The 27805-nt window shown below is 58.8% G+C and overlaps 2 protein-coding genes across 12 annotated transcripts in view; one reads left to right on the top strand and one right to left on the bottom strand.

Annotated features, from left to right (window-relative positions):
- SLC8B1 (solute carrier family 8 member B1) overlaps positions 1–18093 on the top strand; it is a 28056-nt gene extending 9963 nt beyond the window's left edge. Inside the window, exons 10-17 of one of the 7 annotated variants that reach the window (XM_045041361.1) lie at positions 547–600; positions 706–836; positions 3666–3807; positions 6096–6217; positions 7727–7880; positions 8569–8649; positions 10118–10182; positions 17712–18093. In XM_045041361.1, coding sequence (XP_044897296.1) covers positions 547–600; positions 706–836; positions 3666–3807; positions 6096–6217; positions 7727–7880; positions 8569–8649; positions 10118–10182; positions 17712–17936 — 974 coding nt within the window. In that variant the 3' untranslated portion in view covers positions 17937–18093. Of the gene's footprint in view, positions 1–546; positions 601–705; positions 837–3665; positions 3808–6095; positions 6218–7726; positions 7881–8568; positions 8650–10117; positions 10183–10260; positions 11469–12299; positions 13466–17711 lie in introns of those variants that run through there. The other 6 variants (XM_045041360.1, XM_045041362.1, XM_045041364.1 and 3 more) reach the window with 6 other exon arrangements.
- Positions 13684–27805, bottom strand: part of TPCN1 (two pore segment channel 1) — a 62909-nt gene continuing 48787 nt past the window's right edge. For all 5 annotated transcript variants that reach the window (XM_045041356.1, XM_045041357.1, XM_045041355.1 and 2 more), the window contains 13 exons: positions 26098–26154; positions 25963–26016; positions 25246–25318; positions 24175–24282; positions 23276–23347; positions 22641–22730; positions 21100–21215; positions 20289–20335; positions 19601–19669; positions 19342–19426; positions 18397–18536; positions 18196–18276; positions 13684–16149 (listed from right to left, as the gene is read on the bottom strand). In XM_045041356.1, the coding sequence (XP_044897291.1) occupies positions 16027–16149; positions 18196–18276; positions 18397–18536; positions 19342–19426; positions 19601–19669; positions 20289–20335; positions 21100–21215; positions 22641–22730; positions 23276–23347; positions 24175–24282; positions 25246–25318; positions 25963–26016; positions 26098–26154 (1115 nt within the window). In that variant the 3' untranslated portion in view covers positions 13684–16026. The remainder of the gene's footprint in view (positions 16150–18195; positions 18277–18396; positions 18537–19341; positions 19427–19600; positions 19670–20288; positions 20336–21099; positions 21216–22640; positions 22731–23275; positions 23348–24174; positions 24283–25245; positions 25319–25962; positions 26017–26097; positions 26155–27805) is intronic.

Genomic DNA, 27805 nt, shown 5'->3' with positions numbered 1-27805 from the left:
AGGAAAGTTCCAGACTGACAGAAAAACATGGGATGGGTTCCAAATTCTGGAAGGTCCCAAACTGAAGTCAGCAAATGTTTGAATTACCTCTTCCAACGCCCTTACGTTACATTTGAAGATTTTTTTTTTTTTAATTTTATTTAACGTTTATTTATTTTTGAGACAGAGAGAGACAGAGCATGAACGGGGGAGGGTCAGAGAGAGGGAGACACAGAATCTGAAACAGGCTCCAGGCTCTGAGCTGTCAGCACAGAGCCCGACGCGGGGCTCGAACTCACGGACCGTGAGATCATGACCTGAGCCGAAGCCGGCCGCTCAACCGACTGAGCCACCCAGGCGCCCCTGAAGATGTTTTTTGAGTTAGACTTTCTCACTCGGTGAGAATCCTGGGCGTGCGTAGGGATTCTGAGCAATCCGAGCTCCAGAGGGCCTGGACACTTGGGCCCTGGACACTGCCCTGTCCCGGGGCTGTCCCGCGCTGGAATGGTGGTGGAGAGCGTCCGGGCTCCCTGGCCGGCTCGTGCGAAACACCCCTCTCTCCTACAGAGATGCTCTCAGACTCTGAGGTGGAACCAGTGTCTTCCAACAGCTACGACTACAGTGAGTCTGGTCTCCGTGCCCGGCGGGGGTGGGGGTAAAGAAGTGGGGAGGGGAGCGGGGTTCCTGGAAGCTGAGCCAGCCGCACACTCCCCCTTGCACACCCAGGCGAAGAGTACCGGCCACTTCTCCTCTATCAGGAGACCACGGCTCAGATCCTGGCCCGGGCCCTCAACCCCCTGGATTACAGGAAGTGGAGGAACAAGTCCGTGTACTGGAGGGCCCTCAAGGTGCTCAAGGTAGGAGGGGGGCCCCTGGAGCCAGGCTCACGGCTCCACGACAGCGGCAGGGCAGTGGCCGCTCAACCTTCTCCAGCTAAATGACAGGGGAGGGGCTGGAGTCTGCTGAGACCCTCTCAGAATAGGGTACCTGGGACTTGATGGGGAAACTGAGTCATAGAGCTTGGCTGGGGGCCTGACCTGGGGCTCGGCCCCCACCGTGGAGGAAGGAGAGCCTCTGGGACAGAGGGAGAAGGGGAGGGGACCCCTCCTGACTGGGCAATGGGGGTCTGGGGCTGGGGTGAGGGAGTGGGTCAAGGTGAGCTCCAACGAGAATGAGATTGAGCCGTGCTGACCATTTGCTGCTTCCCCGGGCTAACGTGTCCTGAGGTGTAGACCTGAGCAGGGTGCCCAGGCTGGTTTGCGGCTGCCTTTCACCACCCAGAGCAAAAGGGGCAGGGTCTCACCTCCCAGCCCTATCTCCTCCCGGAGAGAACCTGGAGGCCGCCAACGCGGAGACATTTTCAGCCCCTCTGTTCCAGGAGGCACGTACCACACACTTATCCGTCCTCCACGGTGGCTCCGGTGGCATCGTGACCTGGGGCCTCTCTGAGCCTCAGTTTCCTCCGCAGCAAAATGGGGACAATGATACAGTGCCCTCCTCCTGGAGTGACTGTAATTGTGAGTTGCTGCCACAGTAATGCCCTACAGGAAACAGCCCCCCAAATCTCACCGACTTACGACGACAGTCTTTTTTTCTTTCAAAGGCCTGAGGGCTGTCTGGGGGGACTTCAGGCTGTGTTCGGAGGTGTAGGTCCACCCAGCATCTCATTCTGGGGCCCGTGGGTGCTGGGGATGCGTTCTGGTCTCGGCAGAAGAGGCCAAGGCCAACTTTGCAAGCGCGGTTGAAGTCTCTACTCCCATCACGTTCGCCGACAGCCCGTTGTTCCAAAGCTCGTCACACGGCCACGTTCAGTGGGTCAGGGCGACGTATCCTGCAGACTCCTATCACTTGGCAAAGCGTGTGGGTGTTGAATTCTGTCGCAGGAAGGGATTGGAGCATCGTAAACAGTATCGAGCCTATCACGGTCGCTGTGACAATTTAATAAAAAGTAATATGCGGAGGGCTGGGTCCCGTGTCTTAACAGGCATACTCCATTTCATTGCACCTTGCTTTATTAAGCTTCACAGATACTGTATCTTTTACAAGTTGAAGGTTCGTGGCCAGGCTGTGTTTAGCAGGTCTGTGGGCACCACTTTTCTTTTTCTTTTTTTTTTTTTTAATTTTTTAATTTTTTTTTTAATGCTTATTTATTTTTGAGACAATGTGAGAGACACAGTGTGAGCAGGGGAAGGTCAGAGAGAGAGGGAGACACAGAATCTGAAGCAGGCTCCAGGCTCCGAGCTGTCAGCCCAGAGCCCGACGCGGCACTCGAACTCACGAACCGCGAGATCATGACCTGAGCCGGTCAGACGCTCAACCGACTGAGCCACTCAGGCACCCCTAATTTTTTAATGTTTATTTATCTTTGAGAGATAAAGAGTACATGAGTAGGGGAGCGGCAGAGAGAGAGGGAGACACAGAATCGGAAGCAGGCTCCAGGCTCTGAGCTGTCAGCACAGAGCCCAATGTGGGGCTCGAGCTCACAAGCTATGAGATCATGACCTGAGCTTAAGTCGGACGCCCAATCGACTGAGCCACCCAGGCGCCCCTGTGGGCACCACTTTTCCAACAGCATTTGCTTATTCTGTGGCCCCGCGTTACGTTCTGGTAATTCTTGCGATATTTCATACTTCTCATTATTATATTTGTCGTGGTGATCTGTGGTCAGGGCTTAGCAGTCGATGCTTATGACTCGCTGAAGTCTCAGATGACAGCATTTTGTAGCAACAAAGTATTTCCTTAAGTAAGAGATGTACATTTTTGTAGACACAGGGCTACTGTGCACTTAATAGGCGACGGTGTAGGGGAAACATAACTTCTATGTGCACTGGGACCCCAGAACGTTCGTTTGACTCGCTTCGTTGCGACATCCGCTCTAGTGAGGTGGTTGGGAACCAAACCCATGATGTCTCTGAGGTTTGCAAGTCGGCAGCACTCTGTCCGTGTTATTACCTAATTTAGTTACTGGCTGGAAACACAAGGTGTGGAGTCGGTCAGAGCTGGCCCCGTATCCCAACTTCCCATACCCTTCTGTGTGTCTTTGGAGAAGTTCCGTAACCTCTCTGAGCCTCAGTTTCTTCGTCTGGAAGGTGGGAAAAGATTAGTTCCTATGCACGGGGTTGTCGTCAGGATCAGCGGGCGAGGTGCTGTGGTCAGCCAAAGAACGGCCCCCCGCCCCCCGCCCCATGCCTGCGTCCTGCTCCCTGGAAACATGACTATGTTACCTTCATGGAAAAAGGGATTTGCAGCTGTGTTTAAGGATCTTGAGATGCAGAGATTTTCTTGGATTATCCAGGTGGGCCTGGTGTCATCACCAGGCTCTTTCTAGGGAAGGAGGGGGGCGGGGGGGACGGAGTCCGAGGAGATGTGATAACGGAAGCACAGCTTGGCGTGACCCGGGTGGGGGCCGCAAGCCAAGGAATGCGGGCGGCCTTGGAAGCTGGAAAAGGCAAAGAAACGAATTCTCCCGCAGAGCCTCCAGAAAGAGGTGGGGCCCTGCCAGCCCCTTGATTTTAGGAGCCTGTTCCCCAGAACTTGCCGGAAGGCACTCCGTCCTGGCAAAGGTGTCCCAGCGGCACTTGGGAGACTAATACGGGCGCTCAGCCTGGGCCTGCCCAAGCCTTCGTGCAGCCCGCTGGGACGCGGGCCTCCCTCGTGACCTCCGTCTGCCTTCGCCCACTTGACAGCTGCCCGTGGAGTTCCTGCTGCTGCTCACCGTGCCAGTGGTGGACCCCGACAAGGACGATGGCAACTGGAAACGGCCCCTCAACTGTCTGCACCTGGTGATCAGCCCGCTGGTCTTGGCCCTGACCCTGCAGTCGGGCGCCTGTGAGTATGGTCCCGGGCCGGCCCCCCTCCCCCCCGCCCCCCATTCCGGGCCACGTTTCTGAAGGCAGAGTTGCCTGGATGGCTGAAGGGCGTCCCCGGTGGGGGGTGCCTGCTGTCCGAATCACGGCCGTCCCCCCTGTTGCCTGCTGGGGGACCTGGCTGGGGAATTCGAGTTTTCTCCCGTCTGCGCCAGGCTGCCCTCGCCTTTTCCCACCTCCTCTGGCTAAAGAAATGCCCAGTGTTATCAGGTGTCTCCCAACTCCTGCTGTGCAGGCTTCTTTCTATTACGTGCTGCTCATCCCTCTGTCCCCTGGGCATCACGTGGAGGTGGGGGGGGGGGGACTCTGGTGACAAATGCATGGCCGGGTGTCAGCATGAGACAGCTACCAAGTTCCCTGGGGGTTTCCTCTCTGATTTGGGGGGGGGGGCGAGGGGGCACAGAGACTGTCCAGCAGGGCAAGGTGTGATCCCAGAGCCGAGAAGGGCGCCCCCTGGGGGTGCCAGCCGTCTCGTCCCTCAGCCTCTCATTCCCTACTGAGCGGGAGGGTCTCGTCTCCGGTCAGGGCACCCCCGGGGCCTTACTCTCATGATCTCTGTGGCTTCTTAAAAGAGTAGTTCCCAGACGTCGGTCACTCATGAGCCATCTTCTTGATTTTTCTCCCTCTGTGTACTGTTGTATCTGACATTTTTCTTGAATCAGCTGTCCTTAAACTTAACATTCACCGCGAAGGAAACCGTATCAGCCGCACCAGTAGGAAACTGGCTTCATTGCCGATACATGCAAGGTAAAGGCACAGCAAAAAATTAAGCATCTGAGCCGGGAGCCTTTGTTCCAGAGGGCGTTCAGCAGGTGTCAGAGACGTCACAGACCCATTAGCACCAAGGGAGACTTTCTCTGAAGGAGGAATCCCTCGCCTGAGATGTGATTCTGGCACGACAGTGTCTTGTCCACGTACCGACACCGTCCGGTGATAGCAGGTCCATCCTGGGGAAATTCTGGTTCAGGCTAACGCGTTTGTGACGCCCCTGCTGGGCTGAGCACCGCATAGCGGGGCCCCCGGACTCGGCTCCCTGCCGGAGGGGGTGTTGTGTCTGTCGCCAGAGCCTCCCAGCCTCCCTCTCTAGAGCACCCCCAGAGCCCTCTTCCTGAAGGGCCACTTTTCATATGTGGTGGTCACTTCTCCACTCCGAGACCTCCATGGCTCCCCAGTGCCTCTTGGTACAAGTCCCCACCCCCGCCGGCCATCATTCAAGCCCGCCGCCTTCCCCAGCCTCTTGTGCTCATGCTCTACCAACCACCTGCTTGGTTCCTCCCCGGTCCAGCTCTCCCCTGTCCTCCTGTGGCCCTTGTGCCCTCTCTCTGCTTATGACTCATATCCTCGGCGCCCGAAGAAGCCCTTCCTGACCACCCCACATCCAGCCACCTCCTAAACTTCCCCTAGAACAGGCTTCGCCAATACAGAGGAAGGGGCCCCTGACCCAGGCGTCAGGTTCCAAAGCCCAGACCACGTTCTGTCAGAATCGCCTCCTGAGATTCCGGCACAGTGTGCTGGGGACACGATTCTGTGTATCAGCTCCCTCGTGTAATTCTGTCGCCAGCTGACGCTGGAGAGCCCGTGAGCGAGACTGAAAAAGAACAGGAGGAGAGTCTGGGTCGCCAAACCCTCCACTGCCTTCGAGTGGTGAAAAGGGTCACGTGCGGAGAATTCCAGAGTGTGCTGCCTGCCCGTAGGTGGGGCTTTCTCCTTTTCGTGTTTTGCTACGAAGCCCCCGGAGCTCACATAACTCTCACTGGGCTCCTTTGGGGAGCGGGTTTGTCGAGAGAGCGGACGCGGGGCCCCAGGGTCAGTGGGTAAGCGGCGGGTTTGACCGCACGGCTCATTTAGTGGAGTGGTGCTGCCCTGAAGCTTAGTTTGAAGAAGCATCAGCATCATGGTTGACTAGTGATGTCTGCCACGGCGTGGGAGAGGACGGTGGTGGGGAGCGGGCTGAGCCACTCCCGTCCTAGTCCCACGGGAGAGGGCTGGGGAGAGTCTGTCTTTCACGGGCCTGCTGCCTTTCCAGTATGACTAGCTTGAGGCAGGGGCTCTGTCTTTAATTTCTCTGTCCCCTTGCGGTGCCCGGGACAGCACTGGGCACGTTGCGTGTCCAACGACGGAGTGCCAGTGAGTTTTATCCCTGGGTCTCTCCGCCAGCCCTCTCACTCACTCTGGGGAAGACGTGTGCCCTCCAGGAGGCGCGGCCACGCGGAAGCAGTGGTCCCAAGTCCCTTTCTTGCCTCTCTGCAGACGGCATCTACGAGATCGGTGGCCTCTTTCCTGTCTGGGCCGTGGTGGTGATTGTGGGCACAGCCCTGGCTGCGGTGACCTTTTTTGCCACATCCAACAGTGAGCCTCCCAGGTTTCACTGGGTAAGAATCTCCGGTGCTCCGGGGTGGGATGAGGGGACACTGGAATCTTCCAGAAAGATGTGTGTTCGTGCTCCCGGGGCAGTTAGGCCAGTAATCACTTTCCGCGATGACAGGTCTTTAAAGCCACTTTTGAGACTTTTGGGTTTGTTTTTTTTTTTTTTAAGTTTATTTTGAGAGAGAGAGAGAGAGAGAGTGCATGAGTGGGGGGGGGGGGGCTCAGAGAGAAGAGGGGGAGAGAGAGAGAATCCCAGCGAGGCTTGAACTCACCAACAGTGAGCCGAAATCAAGAGTCAGACCCCTAAGTGAGCCGCCCAGGTGCCCCACACTTTGGACGGTTTCGTACCTGTTCAAGGTTCTTTTTTTTTTTTTCCTCTTTTTTGGAGCAGCTTTATTTTATTGAGGTGTAATTCACATATCCTGATGCAACTCACCCCTGTAAAATATGGGATTCGGTGGTTATTATTATATTCACGGAGCTGTGCAGCCATCACCGTTATCAGTTGGGGAGCGTTTCAACACCAAAAAAGACACTTTCGCGTAAAAACGCGTGGCTGGGAGGTTTTGTTTCTCCTGGGTGTATTCCTAGGCGAAACGGTGGGGTCACTTTTCGAGGGATTGCCAGACTCTTTCCTGCTGCAGGAAACCCCTGTGTCTCCAACAACCAGGTCCCAGGGATAGAATTTTCCGGTGTTCGTGGGTGGGTTTTTTTTTCCCATTCTCTCCACCCCGCAACACCCTGAGGAATTTTTAGGCAGTTTGTCCAGAGTTTACTCTTAAGAGTTCTCTTAAAATGTTCTTTTTTTTTTTTAACTATTTATCGATTTTTTTTTTTCAACGTTTATTTATTTTTGGGACAGAGAGAGACAGAGCATGAACGGGGGAGGGGCAGAGAGAGAGGGAGACACAGAATCGGAAACAGACTCCAGGCTCCGAGCAATCAGCCCAGAGCCTGACGCGGGGCTCGAACTTACGGACCGCGAGATCGCGACCTGGCTGAAGTCGGATGCTTAACCGACTGCGCCACCCAGGCGCCCTACTACTATTTATCGATTTTTAAAAACTGCGGATTTTAAGGCATCGGCACACGCTCCAGCAGGGAGCGTACCTTGAAAGACGTGATGCGGAGTGAATGAGACCAGTGACAAAGGACCACGTTTGCGTGCAGCCGTGTATATGGCGTTTCTAGAGCAGGCAGGGAGCAGGGTAGCAGCTGCTGGGCACTGGAGGGAGGTGGGGTGCGCTGGGGAGTCCCCGCTAACGGGGATGGAGTTTCGTCTATGGGCCTCTGGCCCAAGAGAGCTATGACAAAAGAGTAACACTGAGCTAGCATTTTACTGAGCACTTACTGTGTGCCAAGCACTCACTGCTTTGAATCCGTTAACTCATTTATGCTCGTGACAATCTCAGGGGGTAGGTACTGTGATCATCCCATTTTACTGATGGGGGAACTGAGGCCATATCCCTGCTGGGGACCGGCCTTGGGCCATCAGCGCACCGTTCCCTCCCCAGCTCTTTGCTTTCCTGGGCTTCCTGACCAGCGCCCTGTGGATCAACGCAGCCGCCACAGAGGTGGTGAACATCTTGCGGTCCCTGGGCGTCGTGTTCCGGCTGAGCAACACCGTCCTGGGGCTCACGCTGCTGGCCTGGGGGAACAGCATCGGAGGTGACGCAGGGCCGGGTGGGCTTCTGGGATGAGTGCCGGCATGTCACTGTCCTTTGCTCCCCTGGCCAGAGTGCCTGTGGGCATGTGCTCGGGCCCACTGTTGCTCTGGAGTGACCATAACTGGTCATGGGGGTGAGATGACCTGGACCGTATCTGGGCCAGGAGACTGTAGAAGCCCTCGCCTCTTCCCCCTTGTCCGATGTGTAGACATGGGGCTCCCCGTTACAGCCAACCACGCTGAACGTGTACGTGGGGTATGCCACCTACGCGGGCATTCACACACGCACCCATATACCCTTCTCTAACTGCTGCCGCCGGGTAGGGTTGGCCAGGTTGTGCACTGCACAAGAGCATTCAGACAAGGAGTCAGTGGGGCTAAAATCCACATCTCCTTCCATTCACCTTTCGGGTACCTTTTTCTAATTTGCATAAAGGTGCTATGTGCGCTGGCCGTAATGGCATGTCACACCCCGGGTGGGAGGGAATGGGACAGAAAGAATTAAGGAGGGAATCATGTCGTGGGAGGCCGTGGCCGAGGGCCCAGCCAGCTACCGCAAGGCCCAGATGGGCATTCGTGGGTGTTTGTTGACCGAACGAACGACTGTGGTTAAGAATTAGGGAGCGAATGACCAGAGGGCCAGGGGGAGCCACTCCCCACCCCTCAAGGGGGTCTCTCGTTTCCACGCAGACGCCTTCTCAGATTTCACGCTGGCCCGCCAGGGCTACCCGCGGATGGCCTTTGCAGCCTGTTTCGGCGGCATCATCTTGAGTATCCTTCGTGGGGCCGCCCTCCCCTCGGCTCTGGTGGCCCAGCCTCCGAGGGCCATGGGCGTGCTCGGCGCCCCACCCCTGCGATTGGCCCTTGCTGTACCCCCTGGGCAGGTGACGTAGCTGCCTGAGCCTCAGTTTCCTCATCTGTAAAATGGGCGTGCTGAGAGGACTGACCTCAGAAGGGCTGTTGTAAGGATTGGATGAGGTGACAGAAATGCTTGGTGCCTGGTGAGCCCTCAGTGGACGGCAGATACTGTTTTTTTTTTTTAATTTTTTTTTTAACGTTTATTTATTTTTGGGACAGAGAGAGAGCATGAACGGGGGAGGGGCAGAGAGAGAGGGAGACACAGAATCGGAAACAGGCTCCAGGCTCTGAGCCATCAGCCCAGAGCCCGACGCGGGGCTCGAACTCACGGACCGCAAGATCCTGACCTGGCTGAAGTCGGACGCTTAACCGACTGCGCCACCCAGGCGCCCCAGATACTCTTTTTCGTAGACGCCCCCATGCCGAGCTTATGCGGGCCCTTTGGAAGACTCTCTTCCTCTTTCTTATGGACATCGTGGTCTGTAGATGTTAGGGGGTGGCCAGCTTTTTCTTAAAGGGCCGGAGAGTAAATAGTTTAGACTTTGTGGGTCCTGCCAACCTCTTTTGCCACCACCTGACTCTGCTGTGGTCGTGTGGAAACAGCCATCGGCAATACAGAAATGAATGGGTGTGGCTCTGTCCCAATAAAACTTTATTTATAACAGCGGCCGGTGGGCCGCTTGGCCTGGGGGCTGCAACTCGCCACGCCCCGGTCTGTGCAGGAAAGACAAGGACGAGCCCCCCCCCCCCCCCCCCGCTGAGAAGGGCGGGCTCCGGCTGCAGTGCCACCACTCGCCAGCCAGCCGTGTGACCTCGGGGCTTTGCACACATCTGACTCTCCGAACCTCAGCAGTCTGTAAATTCAGAATGGGTTGGCGTGGAGAGTGATGACGGGGTAAAGCACCCAGGGCGGTGCCCGGCACATAACGTGTGCCCAGCAAACGTGGGCGGGGACTGGCCGTTTGTCACTCCTTGGCCAGCCAGGGCCTTCCGGGGGGTGGCCCTTTGAGACCTGGTCCTGGCTTTCTTGCTGTGGCCTCTCCTGAGCCCTCAGGTTGGGGTGGGAAGGAAGGAGCCCTGCCCGGAGCGGCGTCCCTTGACCGACACCTGTAGATGGCCTTGACCCGTGCTCCGTCACAGTCACAGGTCGCCTCCCCTAGCCGCAGGGAAGCCCAGTGCTTACCAGGGACCAAGCACTTCTGCAAACTCATTTCCTCCTTGCAGTTTGAGTGAGAAATGTACATTAAAAGGGGCTAAAACTGGAAAGGGTCCCCTCAGGGTTTGGGGGGGCTGGGGGTGCATAGACCACAAGGGAAGCCGAGGGGCGTGGGGTTGGGGTTGTGGGGCGTTGTTCCAGCAAACTTCCTGAGCCGGGCCGCAGATATCCTGGTGGGAGTAGGGCTGGGCTGCCTGCTCCAGATCTCCAGGAGCCACGCGGAGGTGAAGGTGAGTGGCCGGACCCCTGTGCAAGGGGCCCCTTCTGGGATTTTTCTTTCTTCCTTTTTTTTTTTTTTTTTTAAGCAGCCTTCACACCCAGTGCGGAGTCCCACGCGGGACTTGAACTCACGGCCCTGAGGTCAAGATCGGAGTTTCTCTCTCATCTTTCTCCTGTCCCCCAGTGCGAGAACATTCCCGCCTCAGCAGCATATGCTTGCTGGGGAGAGGTGTTACCTGAACTTGTGACAAGTCAGAATGTGTAGAATATTTTTAAAATAGCCTGAATGCAGGGTTGAAAAAAAATGTATTCCTTGCAAGTTCCCAGGGTAATTAGGATATAGCTTTGCGGCGGGGGTGGGGGGGGGGTGGGAGTAGGGGGTCAGGAAGGCCCTTGGATTTATGTCCCGGGCAATCACTTTAAGTCTCCTGCCGTGTGACTCTGGGTGAGTTAGGACATCCCTGGGCCTCAGTCTCCTCACCTGGGAACTGGGTGAGATGGCGCCCCCACAAGCTTCCTGGATAGCATGCGTGAGGCAAGGGCCAGGCCGAACCCCTTTGCCCAAACTGCCCACAGAGGACAGGCCAGGAGGGAGGATTAAGTCAGTCCCAGCAGGGAGCCTGGCAGATTTGGAGAAGGTTCTGAGATGCACTGAGTGGAGGTTCTTAACGCTTCAAGGATGCCCGAGGGGTGCATGAGACCTCCTGTCGCAGGCGTTCCAGCGGGTGGGGGCTGGAAGCTTTTTAAAAGCAGCTCCTGGGGACAGGCTTGAGAAACCCTGTTCCAAACAAGGTTGAAAACGTCAGCCCTTACCAGGACCAGGGAGGCAACCAAAAGGTGTGGGTGATTCACGTGGGCCTCATGTGGCCATATAGTCCACATTTTCTAGAGAAGAAATCAGGATTCCCAGGGGAACTTTCTCGAGTCTCAAACGTTGCTCAGGGCAAACAGGAAGCCGCCTGAGGCAGATTTGACCCCGCCCGGGCCACCAGTTCCGCATCGTGCCTCAGGCATCTCTGTTCTTAAGGATTCTTAAGGACCCACCGCCCGGGCCCCCCACGGCGAGAGCATCTGGGGTGCCGTGGGGCTGAAAGGCGGCGCTATCAATGGGAACCGTCACCCATGCTTTCCCTGAGGGGCTCTGCTTGGCGGTGACTCTTGCGGGCCGGGGGGCCTGGAATTAGCTGGCGGCAGGGCCAGCCTTCGAGGTAGCCACGCCCACAAGCAAATAGCTACTGACTGCTTGGAAAGTTTGCTTTTCTAAAAGGTAAACACGGGCTGCAAATTTTGTTTAGACGCTTCACGGTTTAATAGGTTTCTTTCATGATCCATTCCCGGGCAGTTCCAGTTAATGAGGATTTAGGGTTGGCTCCCCAAGGGGCCGATTTCTTCCTTTCTCTTGCTCTTTGTGGGGTGTGTGTGTGTGTGCATTCCACTGCCTTTGTGCGGAGTTTAGGGATGGAAGGCATCACGGACGGATGGCCAAGGGCTGGTGTTGGGTGGAAAACGCAGCTGCTCTTAAGCACTTCGCCTACGATTGCGTTTCTGGTTTCAGGACGGACGTGCAGGTCTCCGTGTGTGGATCCACACGCGTGTGTGCATGTTCGTCCCTGGGCGGGGAGGCAGGATAGGGTGTCGTCGGTAAGAGCTTGGACGTGGACGTGGGCTCTGGCACCAATTACTGTTTCCTCGCCTGTGCCTTGGGGTGAAGACGCTCCCCTCACAGGTCGTCGGGGGAGGTCCCTACCCCGACGCACAGATGAGACGCTACATGGAGTGGGTGAAAACACCCAGCACAGCACCCAGTTGTCGAGTCCCCCGTGGATGTTAGGTGAATGCTAAGTCCAGGAGGCAGGGAAGCAGGGAGAGGGTCATTTCACTTCTTTTCGCTCTTCTGTATCGCTCGAGAACTTTCCACCATCTGCACGGAACGTGCGTATGTAACAGACCGTGTTAGTTTCCTAGGGTTACCATGGCAAGTGACCACCAGTTAGGTAGGTGGCTCAGAGCGTGGAACTTGAGGGCGGGGCGTGCCATCCCACGGGGCCAGAGCTCTCGCACCTGGCGAGGGGTGGGTGACGGACTGGTGGCCGCGGTGACCCCGCCTCTCCCCCCGATCCCCCCGCAGCTGGAGCCAGATGGACTGCTGGTGTGGGTCTTGGCGGGCGCCCTGGGCCTCAGCCTCGTCTGCTCCCTGGTCTCGGTCCCGCTGCAGTGCTTCCAGCTGAACAAAGTCTACGGCTTCTGCCTGCTCCTCTTCTACGTGAGCTTCCTCGTGGTGGCCCTGCTTACCGAATTTGGGGTGATTCACCTGAAAAGCGTGTGAGTGACGCCGCATGGCCTGCGCCGCCTGGTGGCCGGGAGGTGTCACTGCAGGCAGAAAGATGGAAGTCGGGCCCCGGGGGGCCCGTGAATGGGGCTGGAGGTTCCCGGCCGCAGCCCTGAGCCGGGCGACCAGCTAAGCCTTGTTTCCGGGACGTCGGAGACCGGGCCTCGCTGTGGACAGAGTTGCAGACAGAAGGCAGACGTCCTTGGATGATCGGCGGAGCCTCTCGGAGGCTGGGGTTGGGGGTGAAGGGGATGACGGAGTGCCTTCCAAGCTGTTATTGGAAGACCACCGGCGTGTCCGGGGCCTGGAGTCACGCCCTGCTGCCTTCCTGCATCTTCTCAGGGCTCACTCAGACCGCTGCCAAGCCCGGGCTTAGCCAGAGTGACTCAGAGGGCGGGCACAACACCACAGGCCTCAGGCCATCGGGGCTGAGTTCTAGAGCTGCACCGTCCGACAGAAATGGAATAGGAGACACCTGCCTGACTTTGAGATTTCCAGTCGCCACGTTAATAAAAGCCAAAGCAAACGGGGGGGGGGGGAAATTCGTGGTACCATACGTATGGCTCAGTGGCCCCAAACTAGCAGCACGTGGCTCTGGCCCCCTCAGCGGCCACCATCCTGGACGGCACAACCCTCGACTCTACCTCCGGGACTGTCTGCCAACTGTCGCAAGCGCCTCTGTGCCCTGAGCTTGGGTTTCCCCAGCTGTGAAACAGGAGTCTGTTGACCGTGGCCCTGTGCCTACCTCAGGGGGAGCCCCGGGCCGGGGTCACAATGCCCGAAAGCTCCAGGGACAGAATGAGTGCTCCCCAGTGCCTTCCCGCTGTCCACCGCTGACCTGACTTTCCAAGGAGCACCTACCTTTTCAGTTTGCCCGGCCGCCTTATGCCGGCGGTGGCAAAGGGGTCCAACTGTCCTTTTTCCAGTGAAAAAGTCATTAAATATTTCAAGTGTACAGGAAGGGATACACCCAGCTCTTACCGGTTCTTCCTTCCCTGGGCCAGGTGATGAGCGGCTGGTTCCAGGGCCAAAGGCTCTTGGGCCTCATGGATCTGTGGCACGTCCAGGGGTGGGGCTGGGGTGGGCGGTCAGGGGCAACCACGGATGAGCCCCCCTCCTCTTTCCCCACAATACGGGAAGCCACGGGACGGCACCTGATGGAAGTCACGAGGCGGCAGCCACGTTTACAAAGCAGAGGCCTTTATTAATGTGCCAGAAATCCGGAGACACGGTGGGTTTTCTAGGTAACAAAACACCGATGTACAAAAACCTTGCAGCGTCGCTCCCGCTATCCATACAAAATGATTGTCACATGGTGTGGAGTAAGGCTGGGTGGGGGGAGGGAAGCAAGGAGGAGGGACCAGATGGCGTCCCCCCAAAGCGGGGCAGGGCACAGTGCCATCGCGGCTGCTGGCAGGTTGCGGGACCCAGGGCGGGTTGGCGAGGCGGACCTCGGTTTCATTCAGCTATGACGTGGGAGGTGAGGGCATGTGAGCTGGATGATGTCCCAGGTCTCTCAGAGCTCACAGTCCTGGGTGACCCCCAGGGGCCAGCCGTCCTTAGCCTCAATGACAAGGGCGCCCACTGCCAACGGGAGTCTGGCCCGCGGCATCCATCCCATCCCCCACACCGGGGGCCTCAACGACCCTGGCGCCCCTCCCCGGTTCCCGGGGGGAAGGGACTAGAATGAGGCCCAGGCACTGAGGGCAGGGGACCTATCCTTTGTAAGCTGTCCCTCAACTCCTGCTTCCAAAATACCCATTTCAATACACAAATGCTAAAAGGCACCCAATTGTGCAAATAAATAAAGTTCCTTCTCTGGAGAGGGCAAAGGGTTACGGCCTGGTGCAGGGCTGCCTGGATTGGCTGGTGGCCCTCCAGAGCCGGAGAGGACGATGCCAGTCTCCTGATGCCCCATGGAGATCTCACTGGTTCATTGTTTCCCCAAAGGGCTGTGCTTTAAAAACAAAGCCCCCCCCCCATGCCACCCCCCCGGGAGGGGCACAGCTGTGAAGCGTCATCAGGGCCGTCCCGAGAAGGCTTGGCCTTGCGGATGGCCGGGGAGAGACGGGGGGAAGGGGGTGAGTCAGTATGGCACCCCTGGGATCAGGCCGGGGACCTTCTGCCCACCCACCTTCCTAAGTTCTGGAAGGCAGTGGAGGCAGCTGGGAAGCCGGGGGAGGGGCAGGAAGCCCAGGCTGGGTCGGCAGCCCAGGAAAGCTGACCTTGGAGGTCCCTGTGCTCTGACCCCGCCTCTGCCGCGCCCACTGAAGCGGCCCCCCAACTGCCTTCTCTGGATTCGAGCACCGGTCCTGCCCCAGCCATGCCGACCCAGCGAGCACTCCCACGAGACACAGGGGGGCTCGGTTAACCGAGCGCTCAACCCGACCTACTTGTGCACCACCACCCCCCCCCCCGCCCCGCCCCGCCCCTGTTCTGGCCTCGGTCGAGTCCACGGAGGTGACTGCTCAAGGCGCGGGGGGAGCGGTCCATGTGGACTGGCAGGGGCCCAGCCACAGGGCTGCTGTGGACGTCCCTGTAGGCCCCTTCCCAGCAGCAGAACCTAATGCACGATGTGAAGGGGCTGCCGCTGTCTTTAGCAGAATCCCGTGTTACCCAAGATGTGTCTCTGCTTGAACAAGACGATCGCAAGGAAAAGGGACTTGGTGGAGAAAGCCCATCTCGGGAACTGGTCCGGGGTGGTAGCCGTCAGCCTGGCCTCTTCTCGCTTTCCTCCCCCTGCTGGGCCGAGGTTCTCAAGGAGGCCATGTCAGGATTTGCAGCAACAAGGGTTAAACCGAAGGAAGCGTGGGATGTGGGAGAGAAGGCTTACAGAGCCAGGATGTGAAATTCGCACAATCTCGCGCTGCCCAGCGCCGGCTAATTGGGATCTGACCACACGGGTATAATCACACCCCTTGATTACTCTTTCCATTAGGACCTAGGCACTGCTCCCCCAAAGGAATGTTCTATTACATTATCATATATATAGAAATACTAACCCCGAGGATGTAGGTTCTTTCCATCCTAAGTGGTTTCGTCCCTAAAGCAGGGCACAGAAACCCCGTGACGCGGGCCACAGGGAAAGTTACTGGGGAAGCTGTCAGCTGGGACGTGAGTGTGAGAGCAGCATCGGGAAGACGGTCTGGCTCTGGCCTGGGGAGGGGCTGGCCCACTTTGAAGGCGAGCCCTGCAGAGATCGGCAGGATCTATCCAAGTGCTCTTCTTCTGAAGAGGCCTTCTGGAACTTTCCACATTAGGAAGAGCTCACGGTGGCCTGACCGCCCCCCAAACCAAAGTGACTTCTGGGGTTAAGGAAGACAGGGCAAGGTGGTTGCACAGCAAACCCCGTCTTGTCTTTTTCTCTTCCTATATATAAATATGTGCATATATATGGGTGTGTGTGTGTGCGTGTGTGTGTGCACACGCGCGCACACACACACCTTTTTTTTTTTTCTTCAATACATCGTAGTAAAATAATACTATTGTGTTATTGCATAGAAGGGATAGCTGCCGCAGGCTGGGGTTAGGTGATGGTCTGGGAGCGCTGGCGGCTGCCTGGGAGCTGCGGGGTGGAGGGGGCCTGGCGGCTGCCGCTGAGCTGTCGCCGCTGTTCCTCTTGCTTACGGGCATGTTCCTCGAACCACTCCTAGAGCAGAGCGCAGACAGGGCGCTGAGCCGGCTGCACTCCTCCCCACCAGCCCTGCGCCCCCTTCCCCCCCCCCCACCCCGGCACACAGTGGGCAACAGGGGCCTCAGGACGGAGGGGGCGGGGCTGCAAGTCACCCAACAGTGACCGCAGGGTCCCCTGAGCCCTGGACCTACTGGGAATCCGGAATATGGCCCAGACAGAAAAATTACACTGAAATCTTTCCCTATTGAGGCGCCTGGGTGGCTCAGTCGGTTTAGCGCCCGACTCTCGATTTCGGCTCAGGTCGTGATCTCGCAGTTCACGAGTTCGAGCCCCGCGTCGGGCTCTGCGTGGATGGTGTGGAGCCTGCTTGGGATTCTCTCTCTCCCTCCCTCTCAAAACAAAGAAAGAAAGAAATCTTTCCCTTATTAATTAGAGGCTTGCACACCTCCTTGGAAACATTCTCCTTGGCATATATCAACTCTTTAAGAGAAGCCCAGGCAGTTAGTAATCATCCTCTGTGAACCCAATCTCTTGTCCTTCACAAAGGGATTCCCCGCTGTCGCCCCTTTTGGGCTTGGCAGGAACGGTGTCCTCGTGAAACACCTGAGAAAAGCGAGGCTCAGAAGTTGCAGAAAAGCCAGGTGAACTGGGTGAAGCACCTCCCCTAACTCCCGCGTTGCCTGCGTGCCCTCCAATAAGGCTGTGAAAGCATTTTGGGGAAAAAAAAATGCCACCTGCCTAAGACCGTTGTCACGTCACCCACGGTGTACAGGGATGGGTATTCAGGTAATCGAGGAATTAAAAAACCTCCCTTAACGTTTTTAAAGAGTCTGAACCACAGAACTTGACGGCGTGTAAAAAGACTGAGATGGGCTTCTTCTGTGGCCCAGCACTGGACGGGGGGGGGGGGGAACTGAGGCTGGGAGTGGACGGACGGGCAGAGGACAAAGGACAAGGCCTGCAGCTGAGCGTGTGCCCCCGTGAAGCCGTCTCCTCTGCTTTGGGCCGGAGAGGGCCTCCCTTCCACAGGTGGGAACGGACCGGCACTCTCCCCCCGGGTTTCACGAAGCCAAAGCCCCTGTTGGTTTCGCGCCCCCGTGACTCCTGCTTCCTGAGCCGCCACGTGTCTGTTTGCCCCTGGCGTTTTCACAGAGAGCGTGTGACTCAGCTCTGGGGACTGCCGCCTCCCTGCCTTTTGGGCGTGGACACTGGTCATCACCGTCCCAGTGAAAACAGGATTTTCAGCTGCCGGAATGCCAGGAACGGCACCGTCACGCAAGCGGCACAGGAGGCTCTCCCCCGAGCCCTGGGCCCCGGAGACCGAACAGAAGGCTTTCTATATATATAAAACTTCTCCCTTCTCTTAAATGAGAACAAAAATAAGACCCCAAACGGGCATCTGGGTGGCTCAGTCAGCTAAGCATCCAATGCTTGATTTCAGCTCAGGTCATGATCTCGTGGTTTGTGGGTTCGAGCCTCGCGTCTGGTTCTGTGCTGAGTGTGGAGCCTGCTTGGGATTCTCACTCTCTGCCCCTCCCCTGCTTGTGCTCACTCTCTCTCTCTCTCTCTCAAAATAGATAAACATTACCAAAAAAACCAGAAACCAAAAACCCAAACAGCCAAAAGAGCCAAGAGACCCAAGGACACGGCAGAACCCGATGGACCCGAGGAGAGGCGCCCTGGCCTGCGCAGCACGGCCCCCGCACCCCCTCGTGCCCATCTGTCTCCTGCGGGACACGCTGCACCTGCGGTTCTGGCTCAGAGCGAGGAAGGGAGGTGACGTCCTGGTGGCCGTGCCGTAGGGAAACAGCACACCACAGCTGCTTGTGCCGGGGGAGGACTGAGGGTTCGCGGTTGAGCCCACATCCCGCCCGACCCTGAGTCCCAGACGCCACTGGCGGCGGCCCCAACGGACGGCCCCGATCCCCTCCCCCCTTAGCCAGTGCCGCTCCACACTCCGGACGGGCCGGGAGGGCGGCCCCGCCCGGCAGCCGGGAGGCCCACCCCAGGCAGGAGCCGGCCGGGGCGAGGGCGAGGCAGCGTGGGCAGGGGCGCTCCTACCTGAATCTCCTCTTGGTACATCTTTAGGCTCAGGTCACTTTTGGTCCTCGATCTCCGTCCCAGAAACACCACGGAGTTTTGCTAAAGAAGGGCGGAGGCTTAGGGACTGCCCGAGCTGGCTGGAGGGGAGCACGGTGGGGGAGGGCCTACGCGAAGCTCAAACCCGCCCCCTCCGCTGGAAGCGGCCCTGAGGCTCCTCACCTCGTGTCTCTCCATCTGAGAGAGGACCTTCAGCAGCCGGCTGACGTCCGAGGTGGCTCCTCGCACCTCCCGGTAGAGCTCCAGGACGGCAACCAGCTCCTCTTTGGAGATCTCCGTCTCCAGGGTGATGCCTCCGTCAACTGTGGGAGGGGAGCCGGCGCTGGGAAGGAGCCTGGGGCTCAGAGCCCCCGGTCTGCCTTGGTCCGCTTCAGCCATCCTCCCTGCTGCCCCGGGGAGGGGGGGAGGTCCCGAGGTTCCCTCTCTGAGCGAAACCGCACCCCCCACCCCCTGCCGCGTGGCACTCTCGTCCTGCCCCTTCCCTTCCCTTCGCTGCGGCTGGCAGGACGGCTGGTTGGGCCAGCAGCTTCTAGGGGACAGAGGTTATGGCAGGGAGTCTGGGCAAACAGCAAATGATCCCGTGGCCTGAGGGGACAGCGATTTGGAGACGAGTAATCGGTATGTGGTGGCTCTGGGGGACGGGGCAAGAATGATCAGTACGCGTCAGCCCTGCACCCTGGAACAGGAGAGCCGGTGATCAGGGCTGCGAGCACCGAAGCTGCAGGAGGAGCCACCGGCGCGACATTTACGCCCCTCAAGTCTAGAACGACACTGTGGACGCAGGTGATAACAAAGAGGGTGACGAGTGTCAGGGAGGCGCAGGGAGGCAGGGCAGAGGGCGGCTGTGCTCGCAGGAAGCCTGTCCCTGCTGGGTGATTTTTCTAATCTCAGACACGTAACGTTTTTATTCTAAAAATGAGATCGAGGCCGTTCTTCGGTCGTGACGTGCGTGAAACTCAGCGTGAATGAGGGGTGTCACAGGTCAGCCAGACAGGTATCAGCTGAGCTGCCAGAGGCCTGGACAAGCAGACGGCCAAGAAGCGGACAGTGGGGCAGCCAGCCGGGCGGGCAGCGGGGGACGCGTGGGCCGCAGCTGCCCGCACAGACCTTCCGAGTCCTGGTTCTTGCGGCTGTAGTTCATTCGGAAGACGAAGGCCTCGAGGATGAAGGCAACGATGATCGTCATCACCACCTGGCGGGGGGCAGGGGGTGTGAGCTGCTGTGGGGCCTGCGCTCAGCGGAGCCCGTCGATGCCCGTTGCCCGGCCGGGCCCCTCCTCCCCGGGCTGCCACCACGCTGCAGGGGCGGCCGGAGACTCAGAGGTGAAGGGCGAGGGGCGAAGGGCGTGCTGGGGCCGGGGACCTACCATGGTCACGATGTAGAAAGTCATGAAGTACAGGCGGCTCCAGTGGGAGGTCTGAGAGGTGACACCTTCCTGGGGACACGGGGAGGCAGCCGGTGAGCAGGCGCCTGGGCGGGGCCGGGTCGCCGTGTACCCGGGCCCCTCCGTGGTCCCCCACATGGCCGGCTCTACACAGACCCGGCCTGATTGGCCTTGGGTTGTGGGAGACACAGGAGGGGGACCTCACTGCCCGGGTCTCAGAACTCCTCCGTGCTGCATGAGGCCCGGATGCTCCCCAGGACCGCGGGGTTCAAGACCAACGCGGGCGGTCTGTGCTCTGAGAGGCAGTGGCACTCGGAAGGGTTTAGGGAATGGGAAACAAAAGCCAGCCACCCTTGCCACACCACCCCTTGGCCGAAGAGCCCCTGCCACAGTGGGGGGAGGACGGAAACCCACAGGCTAATGGGCATCTCCTGGCCGCCAGGGGCTGTAGGGGGGGCAGGGATGGAACCCATGTCTAGCAGATGCAGAGGGGTGGCTCCTGGGCCCCAGCCCCGACAGTGGGCTCTCGGCAGAACCCCAACCCTGTGTGACCTAGGACCCCATCGGGGAACACAAGAGCGACGCATCCCGTCCAGGGCCGGGCAAGACCACAGGTGGTCTCAGAGGCTGGTGGGAAGACGGCCCCCCAGGAGCTGACCGAGGTCCTTACCATGATGATGTACCAGTTGTTGACAACCGTGAGCTCGAACAAGGTCACTGCCAAAGGGAAGGGAGGAGGAGCAGTGTTTTGATCAGGCTCGCTTTTTCAAAGTCCGTCTCAGATGGCCTGTCTCCGCCTCTCCTGGGTACCGTGCACCTAACTGATGGCATCCCACCTGCCAGCTTGGGCTGTGAGTTCCAGAAGTGAGCGCCACCCCCCACCCCCCGACTCCCACCCCACAGGAAGCGCGGCAAACTTGGCCTGTCCCCAAAAGGGCGTGCCTCCTGCCTCAGCTGCCTGTGACCAACCAGGGCTGGGGGTGGATGGTGGGGAAAGAGCAGGCAGACCTTGCTCGGTAGAGATCTGGGATGCCCCGAGGGGCTCCCCTTCCTCTTGACCTATGCCCTGCTCCTGCCCCGGCCTCTCCACGGAACCCAGGAGCGGAGCTGTGTGGGCCTGAGCCTGGGTCAGTGCAGGCACCGTGGCAGGTTGGTGTGGCTGCGCCCCACCCTGCGGTGTGGGGTTGTGACGGGGGGTGCGCTCCCCAGCATCGGGCTGTACCCCTTCCGGCAAAGCGCGGGGCTCTTCTGCTCCCAGGAGTGAGACCCGGCGGTGAGTGAGGGCTGGCGTCTGGCCTGGACTGCACCCCTGGGACCGGGCAAACCACAGGCTCCACTGAGGCTCGAGGGGACTCGGGAGACTGTGGCCAACGGCTGGGGGAGGGGAGGCCTCAGACAGCTCTGCTCCGCCGTGTCTGGGGCCTGCGGTGACAGAGGCGGTGTGCCCCGGGGACTGTCCTGCTTGGGGCCCCTACACTCACCGAAGCTGTTCAGGATGTTGTCAAAGTTATTGAGATAATAGTAGCCTTCGTCCACAACAGTCCTGTTGCCCACGGTGTGATTGAGCCAGCGGTAGGCGTCGGCCACTGTGCTGGTACTGGCCAGGGAAGCAGAGGGAAAGTCACAGGGAAATGGGCCACCTCGACAGAGGACGAAAGTCCAAGGTCCGGGCAGGGAGCATCTGTCCCGGCCCAGCCCCCCGCATCCTCGCCCATGTTCCTGGCTCAAGGGAAGCCCTGGGCTCCTCTCACCTGTTGGGTGCTGGTGGGGACCCCTAGGCCTGCCCCCTGCTTTTCTGTGTCCACTTGGCATTTCTCTGCTACCAGCAGCCTTCTCCCTCCCAGCTACTAGAGGGAGAAGCTGGGAAGGGTTCTCCCCAGGCTGGGATCTGCTCTAGAGCCTGTGTGCGGGGTGGTGCGCACGGAGCGGGAGCTCCTCGCCTGGCTGGAGTGCTTCGAAAGGTCGTCCCTGTCTGAGAGCTTATTCTCTGCTTTCCTTCCGGTCCTTCATGGCTGATCTGTTAACATTCATGCCAGAAATTCTATACCTCTGGTCCCGGGGCCCCCAGGGAACTTATTCAGCAGGCAGTGCCTTGGTGACGGGGGCAGCATAAAGTTTGGGCCCCGGGGTGCCTGGGTGGCTCAGTCGGTTGAGCGCCCGACTCTGGCTCAGGTCACGATCTCACAGTTCGTGGGTTAAGCCCCGCATCGGGCTCTGCACTGACAGTTTGGAGGCTGGAGCCTGCTTCGGATTCTGTGTCTCCCTGTCTCTCTGCCCCTCCCCTGCTCATGCTCTGTCTCTCTCTGTCTCAAAACTAAATAAAAACATTAAAAAAAAAAAAAAGTTTGGGCCCCCTGCTATCGGCCTCTGGTTCTGGGCTCAGCCTGACGCTCAGAAGGGCTACCAGCGTCTTAGGAAAGAGTTTGTGCTTGAGGCCTCCCGGGCCAGATTTTAAAGAGAACGCTGCGAATCCAGAGTTAATGCTTTCAATGTGGTGGCTTGCAGAAAGGGAGAGGTCGTGGAGGCTGTGCGCTCCACCCCTGTCCCCAGAGGCCTTCCTGCGGGTGTCCACTTGTCTCATGCCAACAGGCCGCCGGAGATGACGTGTCTTCCCAGGCCCCCCCCCCGCCCCCAGACAAGTGGGAGGAAGCCATGGGACTCGGGCCCCAAGCCCCAGGCCGCTCCTGGTTCTGCGGCAGCCTGAAGACCGCCTCAGCCCCAAGGGCGAGGTGACAGAGGCCTGCTTGGGGACAGGGACACCTGCTCAGATGTCACTGCTTCAGAGACAGCCCTCTCTGATCCCAGGTCCCTCACTTAGCTACTGTGCTGAACTGAGCCAGTGAAAGCAAGGCCAAGGGATTCCCAGGCCTCGAAAGGGTGTCGCGGCTGGGAGAGGTGTGCCTGAGGCCCCTGAGCTGGGGGCGACCTGCTCAGTGGGGCTGGCTCGGGCCCCCCCCCCCACACCGGCAGAGACACAGGCTCCCTGGGGGGCAGGCAGGGCCGGGCCCCGCCGAGTACTCACTTGCAGCAGTTGGGGTAGAGGATCCCGCAGAAGAATTCCATGCCCACGATGGCGAAGGAGTAGTAGAAGATGAGCAGGGTGAGGCCCAGGCTGGGGAGGAGGGTCAGAAGGGACAGGGCGACTTAGGGCCAGGCAGGAGAGCCCAGCGCCTCCGGCGGCCCCGGCGTCCTCAGACCCACTGAGCTGACTGACAGACAGGCATGCCCCTAGCCAGGTTTACCAGCTGGAAAGTGCCTGCAGGGAAGGGGCCTCGTGATTCAGGTCTGGGGTCAAAAACGGCTCGAATCAGGACTCTAGGAACAGATGCCCCTTCACCAGAGATTCACCCCTTACCTGTGAAGGTAGACTCACAGGTGACCCCTTACCTGTGAACGTAGACACAGGCGGTAAGTGAGTTGACAGCTCCCTGCCCTCCCTACTAGATATTTCAGACAGGTCAGAGGAGAGAAGTGGCGCCAGGGAGACGCGTGGTGGCCAACATCTCAGCTCCTTGGAGACCCGTCAGACTCTCCGCGTCAGTCCTTTCCGGGCCTCCCCCCCGCCCCGCCCGGCCCCCACCGACGGCCGCCCAGCCGCCCCCTCGGGGGCACAAGCCTCACGGCGCCTGGCCCTGGAGCCCAGAGGCGGGGCAGTACCTGGCCATGCGCGGCAGCAGCTCAAACATGGTGTCCAGCACGTTGCGGTACCTCTTCTTCAGCTTGAACAACCTGAGGGACGAGAGCAGGTGGCGCTCAGGGGCCGGCACGGCCGCAGCCCCGCTCCTCGACCCGGGGGCCTCTCTGCCCCAGGCCCGGTGGCCCTCGGGGCCCTGGGAAGGGGCAGCGGTGGGGCCGGGACACCAAGGCTGGATGGCCCTCCCCGGAGGGACCCGGAACCCGCCGTGTCCCCCCAGTCTCTCGCTAACGGCTATTTGCCACGGTTTTCTTTTGGAGCCAGGAGGCTCTGTGAGGGGCAAGGCTTGGCGAGGGACAGGGTGGCAAACCTCGGAAAGAAGGGACCGGAAGCCACGCCCACAGAGGAGCCTGGCGAGGGACGGGTCATCGGTAAAGGAAGGACGCCCTGCGTGGGGAGGACACGGACATTCGCCCTACCCCGGCCACCACCCCCGGGGCATGGCCACAGGGTCTTCTAGAGACACTGCCCTGGCTGCCCCCACACCTCCACCTCTCCTCCCAGGAAGGCCATGTATGGGGTCGGGCCCCTCGCACCATCAGAGGCCATGGCCTTCTGGTTTATGACTCTGAGCATGTCTGTTTCCATGGCTACAGCAGATATCACCGCAGGCCGGGTTCACCCAAGCTGCGGGCCACATTTCTCCTCCACAGTCAGAGGCTACTGGTCTCGGTGATGGGAGGAGACGGGCGGGCCGCACATCCCCACAGGAAGGCGACAGGGGCCGGGTGCCGTCATACGAGGGTGAGTCTCTCACACCAGGCTTGCGAACCTTCTGGCTCCTTCCGGCCACTTCCCAGATCAGTCCCAAGGCCTTCCCACCCTCCCCCTGCCCGCCTCTCCCCAGCCCCAGCCCTGTCACCTCAGCAGCTGGAGGGGACGCAGGACCACTATGAAATAAAAGGGCTCCATGTTGAAGGCCAGAGCCAGCAGTCCCAGGAAGGCAAACACGGTCACAGAGAAGTCGAACCTGGGAGGGAGAGGAAGGAGCCACAGGCCATTGGGCCTGTCCTGCCCGGAGCCTGCCTCCCTCCCGCGGCTCCCCGCTCCCCAGCCCCATTCTCAGCGCTCCCTTCCAAGGAGCCCACCCGCCAACCTCAGCAAAAGCAGAGGGTGCCCAGCAGTGGCCCGCAGCCGCACAGCTCAGGAAGCAGCTTCCTGCCGCCTGGGGGTGTCTGAGGCCGGCCTGGCCAGCCCTCCAGGCATAGCACATACAGCAGGGATCAGAAATGCCCAGAACCACCCCCTCTCCCCACCAAGGTCCTGCACCGGTCTGACGCCGTACGTCGGGGTCTATGGGTGACCACTGACCCCGGTGAGGTTATGGAGGAAAAGGGCGGGATTCCCACCTAGAGCCCAGCCAGCCCTGCCCCAGCCAGGGCCTCTGTCCTCTGCACACGTGTGTTAAGGCCCTGAAAACAGCATGGTGCACACGCTACCACTGTTCCTCCTCGACTCCTGTTTGTCAAGACTGAGACCTTGTGAGGATAGCCTGATATCACGGGCCAGTCAACTTAAGTGGGCGGGAGGTGGCCTCCGAGGTCTCCGTGGGGACAGGGACAAGGGCCACTCGGGTCTCGTCGCCACCCCCAACCGGCTGCTGCTCCTTCTCTGTCGGTATCGTGGTTTCCATGGGGGAGGCAGGAGCTTCGTCGTCAGGGGTGGGTGCAGGGGCCGAATGACTCAGGAAGAGCCAGCCCAAGGCCCCTTAAGACGCCACGTCCCGGAGGAACGGGCCAAGGGACCTGAGAGAGTAAGACAAGAGCCTGACCCTGGTGTGTCCCGGAGCCACAGACGGAGCTGTACCGGGGACAAAGGCCTCGTCCTGTCCCCGCCCCCTCCTCCTGCCACCGCAGAAAGGTGTGCTGCGGGTGTGTGGGGAGAGGGCCTCTCTTGGTCGCGGACGTGGGGAAGACACACACTCTGCACTCACAGATTCCACCCGGAGGACAGGTACTCAACGGGGCCCAGGCCAGCAACCTTCAGGAACAGCTCCACCCCGTAGACTGGGAACAGAAGGAGGCAGTTAGCAGCGGCCCTGACCACACCCTCTCCCACACCTGCCTTGGCTCCGTCCCCCCCTCTGAGGCTCTTCGGAGGTCTCCAGCCTCTGCGACAGGCCATGTCACACCCACACCGCCCCTCCCCCCGGGAGAGGCCCGGCCCAGACGCTGGTCAACTGGGGCCACCTCCGACAACCCCCAGAATGGGGCAGGTGAATAGGGCAGGGCGGTGCAGTGTGCTCAGGGACGTTCAGGCGTAAGAGGAGGAGGGGGAATGTCAGGCAGGGGGGGGGGCACCAGGTGGACAAAACAACCTTGGCAGAGGCCCCGGGTAAGAAGGGGCCCCGGGCACGGGGGGGGCCGGGGAGCGGGTCGCTGTTCGGGGGGGGCCACAGGCCGGGGCGAGGGCGGAAGCTGAGCGGGCCCCGGGTGGCCAGGCAGTATGAGTCACGCCCAGGATGGGGACGGGATCTGGAGGGCGGCAGAGAAGCGCAAAAGAGCTTTGGACGGGGGTGGAACGGGATCAGACTCAACTCCTGCTCCATTCTCCCCAAGCTTCCCTGTTTTCGAGGAGAGCCGCGAGGTCCCAAAGCAAATGAGGGTCCTCCCGGCCCGGCCGTTCGGCAAAGCCACCGCTAGAAACCTACTCGTCAGGAAGACGACGTAACTCCAGGGCACGTGCTTGGAGAAGAAGTTCCCGCCTGTAAGACAGGAGGCGGGAGCTCAAGCTCAAAGGCACCAGGTGCGCCCACCCGAGGGCTGGCCGCCCAGCCAGGGCTCACCTTTCAGTGTGAAGGTCTCCACGAGGATCCACACCCCATTGACGGCCACCACCAAGTCTGCAAACAGACAGGCTTGTGACAGACAGAGGAAGCACAGGCGGGTGTGCGAATCTCTAGCTCACAGCCGCAGCACCCCCACCCCGGCCACGTTCCCCGGCAGTCCCGGGCGACGCCCCACACGCCCATGTGACAGGGGCTTCTCTCCGCTTCGTGCTTTTACCACGTGAGCTACACCAGCCAGGGGTTTTGCGCAGGAAATAGCTATGGATTCCTAAAAACACCCTCGAGGTCACTGCTGTTGCCAAGTCCGTGTAAGAGGTGTTTGAGTATTAAAATGTTTGCTCTTCCCTAGATTTTAAGAATGGCTCCGTGAGGGGCACCTGGGGGGGTCCAGTCGATTAAGCGTCCAACTTCGGCTCAGGTCAGGATCTCACGGTTCGTGGGTTCGAGCCCCGCAGGGGGCTCTGTGCTGACTGCTCAGAGCCTGGAGCCTGCTTCGGATTCTGGGTCTCCCTCTCTCCCTGCCCCTTCCCCACTCATTCTCTGTCTCTCCCTCTCAAAAACAGACATTAAAAAAATTTTAAATGAAAGAAAGGATGGGGCGCCTGGGTGGCTCAGTTGGTTAAGCGTCCGACTTCGGCTCAGGTCAGGATCTCACGGTTCGTGGGTTTGAGCCCCGCGTCGGGCTCTGTGCTGACAGTTTGGAGCCTGGAGCCTGCTTCGGATTCTGTGTCTCCCTCTCTCTCTGACCCTCCCCCATTCATGCTCTGTCTCTCTCTGTCTCAAAAATAAACACTAAAAAAAATTTTTTTAATTAAAAAAAAATTAAAAAGAAAAGAAAGGCTACAGGAACCAGTTAGCAAAATTACGCGTTCATTTGATCTTTCACATAGCAATCCCACTTCAAGGGATCCACTCTAGCGAGACACTAGCGAGACCCAAAACAATGTTACCGCAAGCCATTTGCGGGAGAGCTATCTGTGAGGGCAAAAGTCTAGAAATGACCTAAATGACCAACAGGGAACTGGTGGGATCAACTATGACATGTTCGTGAAATGGTGAAGTAGCAACTCTAAAAAGAAATGAGGAACGTCTCTATATATTACAGTGGGAAGCAGTCTCCCGAATATATTTTTAAAAAAGCCGAAAAGGTGGGGAAGAAAGTGTAGCAAGTATGTGACTGTTTATTTAAGACACGGGGAGAGGCACATATATGCATCTACTTAGAGTTTTTAAAAACTGGAAGAATAAACCAAAATAAAAGTTACCCATTTGAGGTGGGGGGTTGACAGGATATAAATGAGACGTCCTTAAATATACTTTGTTTCATAGGTCCGACTTGGAACCACATAGATATTTCACATAAGTATAAAAGAAAAGTAAGTTTTAAAAAAGCAATCCTTGAAAATGAAAAATAAAACGAAATAAAGAAACCTAAATGTGTCTCCCATCGGTGACATACCCACATGGGCGGGGGTGGGGAACTACTGTGACCTTGACGCACAATAATCTGAATGACTATCCCTGGAGTGACGTACTAGGGTCTGTGTTGTTGGGACAGTGTTGATATATCATTTTCTGGAGATGGTTATGAGTCTACCGTGGGGTACAGCAAATGAGTAATTGTGTGAATGGTGAATTGTGTGAATGAAGATTTTAAGACTGGAAATCTGGATTTGAAAGAATGAGGAAGTTAAGTAAAAACACG

The sequence above is a fragment of the Felis catus genome, chromosome D3 (genome assembly GCF_018350175.1).
Source record: "Felis catus isolate Fca126 chromosome D3, F.catus_Fca126_mat1.0, whole genome shotgun sequence".
Classification (NCBI taxonomy): Eukaryota; Metazoa; Chordata; class Mammalia; order Carnivora; family Felidae; genus Felis; species Felis catus.
Note: the sequence above shows the minus strand (reverse complement) of the source record. Positions and strands in the feature narration are given on the sequence as shown.